The sequence below is a fragment of the Hippopotamus amphibius genome, chromosome 9 (assembly GCF_030028045.1).
Source record: "Hippopotamus amphibius kiboko isolate mHipAmp2 chromosome 9, mHipAmp2.hap2, whole genome shotgun sequence".
Taxonomy (NCBI): Eukaryota; Metazoa; Chordata; class Mammalia; order Artiodactyla; family Hippopotamidae; genus Hippopotamus; species Hippopotamus amphibius.
In genome coordinates, this window is record NC_080194.1 from 39315051 (window position 1) to 39326635 (window position 11585).

General features: G+C 37.9%; 2 protein-coding genes across 2 annotated transcripts; one reads left to right on the plus strand and one right to left on the minus strand.

Moving 5' to 3' along the window:
* The first annotated feature begins 103 nt into the window (after positions 1-103).
* Positions 104-1054, plus strand: LOC130829183 (olfactory receptor 51I2-like). Its single transcript, XM_057695442.1, has one exon. The coding sequence runs from the start codon at positions 104-106 to the stop codon at positions 1052-1054; it is 951 nt and encodes a 316-aa protein (XP_057551425.1).
* A 9011-nt stretch (positions 1055-10065) lies between these two features.
* Positions 10066-11039, minus strand: LOC130860815 (olfactory receptor 51Q1-like). Its single transcript, XM_057749376.1, is given in 2 exon segments — positions 10066-10964; positions 10967-11039. Coding segments are annotated over 2 exon segments (972 nt in total).
* Positions 11040-11585: the final 546 nt, after the last annotated feature.

Genomic DNA, 11585 nt, shown 5'->3' on the forward strand with positions numbered 1-11585 from the left:
GGTCGGCTGAGAAGGCAGACTTCTGCTAAGGCTGCTAAGGAGCTAACTTTGATTTCTATTTTTCTCAAATGGCAGGTGAAGACTGATCATTGTTGTTGGTGACATGAAGGCTGAGAGCAATGAAAGTCTTGACCTCCTATCCGTCTTCCTGACTGGCATTCCAGGATTGGATGCCAAACATGGCTGGCTGTCCATCCCCTTCTTCACCATGTACGTTGTAGCCATTGTGGGCAACAGCCTAATCCTGGCAGCAGTGCAGGCAGACCCTGCCCTGCATGAGCCCATGTACCTGTTTCTCTCTATGCTGGCTGTCACTGAGGTGGGTGTGTCTGTGTCTACATTGCCCACTGTCATGGGCGTTCTTTGGTTTGAAGCCCGCCAGGTTGACTTTGATGGCTGCCTGGCCCAGATGTTCTTCATTCACACCTTCTCTTGCATGGAGTCAGGGGTCCTGCTGGCCATGAGCTGTGATCACTTCGTAGCCATCTACAATCCACTGCGCTACACAGCCATCCTGACCCTGCCCCGTATCACCTCCACGGGTCTGGGCATTACACTGAAGAGTGTGACACTCATGGCTCCCCTTCCAATCCTTTTGAGGCTACTGCCCTATTGCCACACTAATATCCTCTCCCACTCTTACTGCCTCCATTCAGACCTGATCCAGTTGCCTTGTGCTGATACGAAGCTCAATAGCATCTTGGGTTTGGCCATTGTCTTGGCTACTTTTGGGCTGGACTCACTGCTTATCGTGGTCTCTTATATGCTGATTCTTTACACCGTGTTAGGCATTGCTTCTGGGGATGGACGGTGGAAGGCCCTCAATACGTGTGTGTCACACGTCTGTGCGGTGCTTGTGTACTATGTGCCTATGATTGGTGTGTCTGTAATGCATCGTACTGCCAAGCATGCCTCACCTCTGGTCCACACACTCATGTCCAGCATCTACCTCTTTGTGCCTCCCATGCTCAACCCCATTATCTACAGCATCAAGACCAAACCAATCAGACAGGGAATTGTCACCTTGTTTTCCTGTAAGAGAGAATTACTCTGAATCATTCCAAGGGGGCAGGGACTTTGAGTCAGTCCATAAATTCTGATGGTGTTTCTTCTGTGGGCAAAGCTCTGTACCAGGAGTTCAGAGGAGGAATAGGAGTGAGGAACTCATGGGCTTGAATCTGGATCACTAGAGTTATCTTTACTCCTTCCCATCTCACTTCTTACCAATGTATGTGTGTCCCTGTATGTACCCATGTGCATGCCATCTCTGACAGATACAATTAACCTGAGGGCAGAGATCGTGAGCTCCCTTTGCCTTTTCCTCTCAAAGCTGCCAGCAAACAGCCTGATAAATAGTCAGTTAACAGTAAAGGCTTGAGACTTAATAATATTTGAGTTGAAATAAAACAGATTATTGTTTTGATGGGTCAGGCAGAGATTAAGAGTCTTCCCCCAATAAAAGATCATCCTAGGAACATGACTTTGAGTAAGGTAAGCATTCTTTCTGTTTTGCTGAAGATAGTCATGATCTACACTTATTTTTCTCAGCAATATTATTAAGAGCACTCCCTTTTCCTCTCAAAAATATCCTTGTTAAAACAGTAAATTTATGGTAAACCTACTTATGAAGCAACCTCCTTATTGTGCAAGGAACCAGACTCTCCCTACAACTCACTATCCAGTGCTGTCTACTCTCAGAGTTTATGTACCAGAAGATTCTGAGGATGGGTAAATCCCTCAATTTAGGTGTCAAGTAAAATATGGACAACCTTGCAACACCAGGTTTCAGATCCTAAGAATCCCAGCAAAAGCACCAAATTCTGCTTTAGTAACTTGGGCCCTGTGTTTCCCATGTCACTGTGCCTGGGTATTTTTGTTCCCCTCTCCTCCCATCCCTTCAGGCTTCAGTAACCTCACCATGCCATGTAGCAGGTATATTTGTATCTGTTCCTTTACCCCACCCCTTCTCTAGCGCTGTCAGCATAGTTCCAGTTGGGACTGCTTGCTTCTGCTTGCGGCTGTCTATGTTTTCCTGGAAACCTTCGGTCAAGTGGGAAAGTGTGTCATCACACCTCCTAAACAGCAGAGGTGTGTGTAGGGTGGATTGTGCTGGTTGATCAGATCTCAGCCTCTCTCGCTTCAGGGCCTCCAATTACAATGAAAATGTTTTCCTCATCATAGCTTCCTAACCTCATCCAACTCATCAGGGGCACCTTTACACAGGGAACTTTTGAAGTGCTCAGTCTTTTAGAATAGTGGTTACCAAAATTCTTTGTACTGTATAAAATAATTAATGAAGAAGAAACTAGGTACCCTTTTATGCATTTTCAGGTTAACATCTAAAATTTTATCATAGATTTGCATAGTTGTTGAGCACGTATTTTGGGATACGTTATAAATACAGTAAGTTAAATATAAAGTGTTACATCACATTTGAAAATAACTAATGAAAACTAAATGCATGATATTTTGCTACCTGACATTGCGAATTTAAAAATGCATGAACATATTCTTTAACAGCCCATCCACATATTTTGTATCAGTCCCTTTTCTCCTCAAACTCAAATTTTTATTTTACCTCCACCAAAGAGTTTGTAATACATGTAATGTATTTTTCCGTTTGAAACAGTTTTAATGATCACTCTTTCATAATACTTTCAAAAAAAGGACATATATTTAAATGTGATGTATAAAATTTTGTGACATATAGAGCATTATTCTAAAGATGTATTTAGTATTGAGTTATTTTTCCAATACTTATTAGTAGATAACTTATCAAAATAACATAAGCATAATGCAAATTTTGATATATTGAAAGTACACTGTGATTGTCAGTCCATCTGTTAATGAGCCGTTTGAGCTTCTTCGGGATTTGGAAATGAATATTATTTATTATCAGAATGAGGCACAGTTAAGTGACAATTCTATTCCTATTTACTTTCTTCCCCTTCTGTGAATGTTAATGCTCATAAGTTTGATAACATAAGGTAATGGCATTGGTACCATTTATCACTGCCCAGTGCCATTTTTTGCCTTTGGAATTAAATGATAAAAATCATTTGATGATCTCTTATGGAAAATTATTTTAATGACCTAATAAGTGATAATTCCATTAGATCCCTCTTTACTTTTGTTGAAAGCAATACAATTGACACCATTCAACTTACACTAGAATGTGTTACCCTGTCACTGGTGTCATTCACTTCATTAAAATCTGTGCCAATGTTTCCTGTAGTCCCTTTGTTTGGTATCTCTGCAATTTTTACCATTTGGGATGTATCATGGAAATATGAAATGGCTTTTTTTAAAATTAAAATTTATTTTATTACTTTTGGTAAAGTGAGAGAATGAGATCATAAAATGGAAGAAAAAATGGTATAACAAAGACACAGTCAAATCAGGTACAAAGCAATTTAAGCGAAGAAACTATATGGATTTTGAATATCTAAAAATGTATTGCTATAAAACGATTTGTGCTCAGGCACTCCCCAAAATGTCTTCTTATTTCTCTAGAGGAGCATGTAATCAATTTGAAGGCAACTAGATTAGATATCCACCAATGACAGCTTCCATAAAGCCAAGCGAATTTCCTAGACAAATCCTGATCAAATTTCACAGTCAAATATCAGGGAAAATGATTTCTTCTGGAGCGGTACCCAAAGACTTGGACTTATAAACTACCATGCATATATTTCACTGAAAGGCTAATCATTTTCTTCATTTATTCAAGTAATATTTTTCAGCACCGACTACATGTGAAGGGCAGATATGTCATGATATTTTATTTTTAGATGCAGTACAGAAAATAAAATCTAAAAACCTAACAAGGATGTTGCAGTAATTTCTTGGGGCAGGTCAAATATTTCCTTCTAGATTTTAAGTGTCATCAGCAGATGAATACACCATGTAAGCTACAAGTCTAAAGCATGAACGTGAGCGAATACTGGATATGTGTTCAAGTTTCATTTTTAGCAGCATTATTTTCAGAGTCACTTCTTTTATAATAGAAATCACCACTTCAGGGGACATGACTGACTAGCAGCAACACTCAGAGTGATGTTCAGATTATTCGTAATAGATTTTTTTTTCAAAATTGTTCAGGAATTCAATTCTTAGAAAAATCCAAGGTGATAGTTGCACGATTTATTTAAAGTATTATTTTATGACATTATCTAGTAAATTTTTTTGTCTATTGTCTGACTCTCTCAAGGATTGTGACTCTGAGTAACAATTTCCAAATGACAAAAGCAGAGATGTTTTGCAGCCTTGTAAGGTTAAGGATAAATCTATATTGTCTCATATGATGGCTACTAGCCACACATGGTAATTGAGCTCTTGAAATATGTCTAGTTTGAATTGATATGTGTTGTAATAACATGTGACCAGATTTTGGAGACCTAACATGAAAAGAAAGAGTGTAAAATATTATTTTTTAAACATAGGTTGCATGTTTAAATGATTACATTTTAGATATATGGGGTTAAACAACATATATTTTGAAAATCACTTTTACCTATTTCTTTTTACTTTTTAAATGTTGCTACTAGAAAATTGTAACTAACATATGCTTGTATTATATATCTATTAGATAGCACTAGGTTTGAAGTTAATGTAGAAACTAATAAATTATAATGAAATAGAGTAATACATTTCAATTATCTATCAGTATTTCTTTGTTTAATGAATCCTATAGGTTTAAGGCCATGAAATTTCCAACATGAGTGGTAGAGAAAATATCTTATGTTTAGATTACTTTATATATATGTATATGATACATTACATATATATATAACTAATATTTATTTATTTCACTTACAAATTGTTGCAAAACATGATCAGCTTTATCATGGAGACAAGTATCCCTCAACATTTTAAATAATTTAAAAAGTGGCTGACCTGCTTCCCAAGTAACATTTTTCACATAATATGTTGAAGTTACCAATACTGATATGCACAAATAGTTAATTTCTAAGAAAAAATGTGTACAGTACTGCAGCATAATGAAGATGGTATCTGCAATAACTTAGCCAGGTTTTAATATACATGATGCTGCTACCATTTTCTGCCAATTTTATAAGTTAAAAGTTGTTATTGGAGCTTTTGGTTTTGTACATATTACCCAGTGTTTAATACACAATGCAGATACCATATTTGCTTAAAAATATTTATATACACATATTTACATATTTACTGAAAATAATCAATCCATGACAAAAACCTAGCTTCCAAGAGGAGAGGCAAAAAAATTACAAATAGATATCAGGTTAGAAATACATAATCATAAAAATGTGACAATAAAATATGCTCACATGAAGAAATAAACAGCATGTAAAATGTTTTAATATTTTGTAAATAAATGCAGAAGGGTTGTATAAGAATTCAAATTTACTTAGTATTCCTGCTAAGAGTGAATCATTTGACAAATTAAACTAGTTTGGCATTTTTACAAAAAAGGTTTAAATCTTTTTTTTTCTAATATTGTTTCAGTATGGAATATAATGGTAGAATAACATTTTAATTTATGGAAGTGTTGAGTTAATTTTCTCGTTGAAATCTAACAAATTTTAGTTTCAATATTTCCTATATTGATTTTATTTGTCAGATAAGTTAAAATTGTTTCCCAAAATATTTAAGTTTATGTGATGTATGTGATTGTTGCTACTGGGTTGTCATTTCTTCTAGGTCCACCCAGCTAAGAGAGCAAGAAAATATATGTCTGCATACTAACCTGTGAATATACAAATATCTATAAATATATTTTACTTAATCATCTGCATCTACATTAAGCTCGACAGGACTGCATGCTAATGTCTCCAACTTCAGTCCTGCTTTTCTGTAACATCCCAGTTAGGGAGAAACCTGGCTCCCACTATCTACTATCCATTTGCTTAATTGTTCAATTCCAGGACACATGTATAGTGTCTGTAGAACTGTTAATCTATACTTTCATGAGAAATTACATTATCAAAGAGTGCAACATTTATTAGATTTCATTTTGCCTTTAGTCTTACAGATTCCACCCATTTCCCAAGGTCAGCAACATTTTCCCTCATTTCTTTCAGTGCAGTTGTTTCATATATTCATAATAGAATTATATTCTTTTGTCATATTCTGCCTTCCACCCTGAGTGATTTTTTTAAATTATATATATTAAAGTTCACTCTGTGCTGCTGTAAAGTTCTATGGGTTTTGGCAAATTCATAGTGTCATGTGTGCACCATCAAAGTATTACAGAATGATTCCATGCTCTAAAAAACCTTCTGAGGAATTCCTGGGTGGTCCAGTGGTAAAGAATCTGTCTTCCAATGCAGGGGATGTGGGTTTGATCCCTCGTCAGGGAACTAAGATCCCACATACCATAGGGCAACTAAGCCCGTGGACCACAATTAGAGAGCCTGAGTGCCACAAAATACAGAGCCCATGTGCTCTGGAACCCCTGCACCACAACTAAGAGAGAAGCTCAGGTGCAACAACACAATTAATTAATTAATTAATTAAATTAAAAAAAAAACTCTCTGTGCTTGACCAATTCACTATTCCACTCTCCCAAATTCTCAGTTATCACTAATCAGTTTACTCTCTATGTAGTTTTATCTTTTTCAGAGTTTCGTATATATGGAATCATACTTTTTTTAGACCTCTTAGACTGGCTTCTTTCACTTAGCAATACACATTTAGGATTCATCCATGTCTTTATGTACCTTGGTAGCTCATTTCTTTTTTTTAATTAAAAGTGTACAATTTGATATTTTTTTCTTATTAGTAATGTCTGTATGGCAATCCCAATCTCTAGATTCATTCCACCCCAACCCCTGCCCCCCCCCACTTTCCCCGCTTGGTGTCGCTCATTTTTTCTAATTTCTGAATAATATACCATTATATGGAGGTACCACACTTTGTTTATCCATTTACCTAGTGAAAGACATCTTGGTTGCTTAAAGTTTTCTGCCTCTTCTTTTTATGCTTATTATTTGCAAAAGAAAGCTATTCAGGTGACTGAATGGAATCAAGCTGCTTCTTCTATAGCTGCAGGCTGGGCTATCTTCGACTTGAACTACTGTACTCCAATTAACATCACCAAAAAATTGATATCCAATCCTGTGTCCTCTAATGTGTCTCATTTAAATTAATTTACAAAACGTCAATAAGACCACACTCTAAATTCCATGAAATACAAAATATTTTCATATGAAAATATGACTAGTATAGCTATTTACGTTCTAGGCACTGAATAAATTGATGCAGAGACATTTACCAATAATAATAAATATTGGTGAATTTGAAAATAATAAATTTTCGAAAAACCAAATCTATTTTGAAACCTAAGCATATCATGCCATTTCTTATGTCATAAATCACACATACAAAAGAAATCATAAATAGTTTTGTTTAAGGAGAGGAAACAGATAGAAAATCTTGAAGAACAAAGATTAAAAGCAGACTACTTGACTTAATATCTTCATTTGATTTCTAGTTAAATTTTGGCTATTCTAGAGTTCATGATCTGTGATCGTAAAATTCAGTTCATAGATAGCCCTCATCAGGAGATCATTTACAAGGTAGATGTAATTCTCAGTAGCTACTGTAAAAGCATTTTGCAGATGCATGACTGACAACAGCCAGTTAGTTTTGCGTCAAAGCATACCTTGTCTTTAATTGCTTAGCCTATATTTTGTAATCAGGACAGTCAGTCAGACCATTCATTGGACATTGAACAAATTATTTTGCCCTAGAATCCCCCTTCATGTTTCTAAACTCTAGTCCCTTTATAACCTAAATATTACTGTTTTCTTCTCCTACAGCTGCTCTTAATACGCCATGGGTCCCTGGTTGTATTAGTTTGCTAAGACTGCTGTAACAAAGTACCGCAGAGTGGGTGGCTTAAACAACAAAAATTTATTTTCTTAAAATTCTGGAGGCCTCTCAAACTTTCTCACATTACTGGTTTCTTTGGAGGCCTCTCTCCTCTGGCTTGTAGCTGGTTGTCTTCTCTCTGTGTCATCCTTCTGGTCTTCTTTATGTACTCATGCTTATCTGAGTCCTAAGTCTCTTCATATAAGGACACAAATCATACTGGATTAGAGCCCACCCTAATGACCTCACTTTAACTCAAATGTGTCTTTAAAGACCCTATCTCCAAATACAGTCACCTGCTAAAACATGTGCTAAGATACTGGTGGTTAGCACTTCATTATATGAATTTGTGAGGGACTCAATTTAGCTCATGACACTGACAGATCTCATTGTCCTGAAGCTAATTTTGTTTTGTCACCTCTGCTCTCAGCACCCCCCTTTCTGTCCAGGGAAGTCCTCAGAGGGGCAATAGGATCATCCGTGTATGTGGCCAATCACCATTTGGCCACCCTAATTCCTGTTCCCACAAGGGTTGAACACACAGATGTGCCCATAGATGTTCATATCCATAACCTGCGGTGTAAATTTTTGTAATGGAGAAGAAGAAAATAATTCACATAAACTGAGCACTTATGAAGCCTAAGAGGAATACAAGACTATGTCTTTTACATACTGTTTATTTTAAAACTCAACAGCCTTATGAGAAGGGTATTATCATCCTAGTTTTAGAATTCCAAAAAATGAACCTCAGAAAATTTAACAAGCTGGTTCAAAAGTCACACAATCAGCAATGAAAATAAAAAGATATACAGAGAAATTGTTAATAGTATCCAGTGCTCCTCTTCAAAAACTGACATCTCAAGATTTATTTTCTTCTCATGCTGTTTCAGGACATTCTCAAGGCTGTATCATTCACTGAAAGAAACGTCTCCTTTGATCCACAGTAAACTCATTTTATCGACTTTTTTTTAACATTTGGAATTTCTGATCCTAACCTTCCCAACTCTCAGATGGACATGCATCCCATTCTGAAATTTATTACCCTATACCAGTTGACCTATGGCTCTCCGGAGAAATATGCTAACTTCTAGGCTCTGGTTCAAAAAAAATGGGAAAATAAGGGAGGAAAGGGATGTTAGCAGAGAAAGACATCTCTTCCCCACTTGCTTTCTGTTTCACCTCTTTAACATCCCTCCCTTAGCCTCCCACCAAAGCCCTGCCTAATTTGATTCAAATCTAAGTTGATCCTGATAATGGCCACCTGTACCATGGATTCAATAATCAGAAGCTGTGACCAAAATTATGGCTGCCCTTCAAACTGATACTTCTGAGAGCCTACCTGGTTTCCATAAAATAGCCCTTATGATCATTAAAGCCAATTCTCTTCTATCAGCATATTTCCTAGTACAAAGCCCAAGATGCCAAAGGAAACCTGTTCTGAAGAATTTGAAACAGGTTAAGAACATTAAAATTAAAAAGAAACAAAACAGAACAGTCTGTTGTGGTCAGAAAAATGAATTCCTATTCCCACAAATGCTATTTGTAGACATACTTGAAGTTCTAATTCTAATGCCCTGTAGCAAGGCAGGATTCTTAGACATTGTGGGAGCTCTAACCACCCCACCCCATCTTTAGGCTCTTTGCTCATTGGGTGTGCAGCAACCATGCTGGGGGCTGATTGGGTAATCTCAGCTCAATAGCTGTTGATATCAGCTGAATAGCTTAGAAACTTGATTAATATGCATCTTTACTCAAATATTTACTATTCTTCTGCAAGAGAAAATCAGAGCACACCTACCCATTATAGTAACCAGGGCAATGGAGTTTACTTGAAAGTTTCAGAGGAGTTGCCTAGGAGAATGAGTAGTGGGAGCAACAGCTATGGGTTTCATTCAAATTTATGTAACCACGCCCACTGGGGATAAAAAAATCCTAAAAGGAAAAAAAAACTTAGACCTTTATTCAGTCAATGTAGCTTATTTCATTGGCTTGTAAATGCACTATAATAAGATCAAATAGGATCCACAGATATTTTGGACAGAATGTCTGCTGCTAGCTCCACCCAGACAAAAATCTGCTAAAGACCAAGATCATCTCATACTGCCTTAAAAGCATGATTTTATTTTTACAATCTCCATTTCACAAATCTGACTATACTCTTCCTGTAAACCTATGCCTACAATTTCTGAGTAATTTAATGGATTCAGTCCTTTATCTTAAAAGCATATTTCTTTGAGAAAAGAGGTGTATAATTCCCTCATGGATCTGCTTAGTCTTTACACTGTAAATGATGGGGTTCATCACAGGAGGCGCCAGCAGGTAAATATTGGCCATGATAACATGGACCAGAGGAGAGGCATGCTTGGCAAATCGATGAGTCATAGATACCCCAACCATGGGAACATAGAGGACCAGAACAGCCAGCATGTGGGACAGACAGTTATTGAGGGCCCGGAGCCACTCAGGCCAGGAGGCTGTGCCCACGATGCTTTTCAGGATGACGATGTAGGAGAGCGCAATGAGCACAGGGTCCATCACAACAGTGAGTAAAACCACAGCAATAGCACACCAGCTGTTGACTCGGATGTCAGCACAGACCAGGCGAATCATATCCTGGTGGAGGCAGTAGGAGTGAGAGAGAAGGTGGGAGCGGCAGAAGCGCAGGCGCTTGAGTAGGAAAAGGGAGGGAAGAACAGCCAGAACAGAGCGGCCAAGGATGGCTAACCCAATCCTGCCAATGACTTTGTTGGTGAGGATGGTGTTATAATGGAGGGGGTGGCAGATGGCCACGTAGCGGTCAAAGGACATGGCCAGCAGGACTGAAGATTCCATAAAAGAGAATGCATGGAGGAAGAAGCACTGGGCAAAACAGTCCTCAAAACTGATCTTATGAATGTTGAACCAGAGGAGCTGCATGACTGTGGGCAGGGTGCTGAGGGTGAGACCCAGGTCAGTCAGGGCCAGCATGGAGAGGAACAGGTACACGGGCTGGTGGAGGGATGGCTGTTTGCGGATGACAGTGAGAATGGTGGTGTTTCCCGTGATGGAGATGGTGTAGAGACAGCAGAAGGGGATGGAGATCCAGATGTGGGAGTCCTCAAATCCTGGATGCCCGTGAGGATGAAGTAGAAGAGGTCCTGGGTGGTGTTAGTCACCTCTTATATGATAGATGAATGAAGTTTCATGTTCAGTGTCTTTGCTCAGAGAGAAGCAGAAACAAGAAAAAGTACCCTTTCCTTGTTTGATCTAAACTCTATCCCAGTAAAGGTACAGATTTCTTGAGTTTTAGTAAGAGACCGTTAAGGACACCATGATTGCGGTTCCTTAGCCTGTCTTGAAGATTGCATTCAAATGACTCATATTCTCCTGATAACTATACATACATCAACTCTTGGATAACTCTTTGTTTTCTGCTTCTATTTTTCCACTGCATTCAGTTCTTAGAGGCCAGGAATCTGCTTTCGTCCAAATCACATCACCAATACTATTCTCACTAAGATTTCAAATGAACTCCTAAATGCAAATGTAATGGCTAAGATCTAGTCCTCATCCTTTGTCACGCAGCATCTCCTTTTGAAGTTTCCTTTGACTATAATAACAGTACCCTCCCCTGTTTCACTGGTTCTAAAGTCATCACCATCTCTTTCTCTACCTTTGGTACATTTCATTTGACACTAAGGTCATTATTCCTCCTGATCAGGTCAGTCAGGGCCAGCATGGAAAGGAGACGT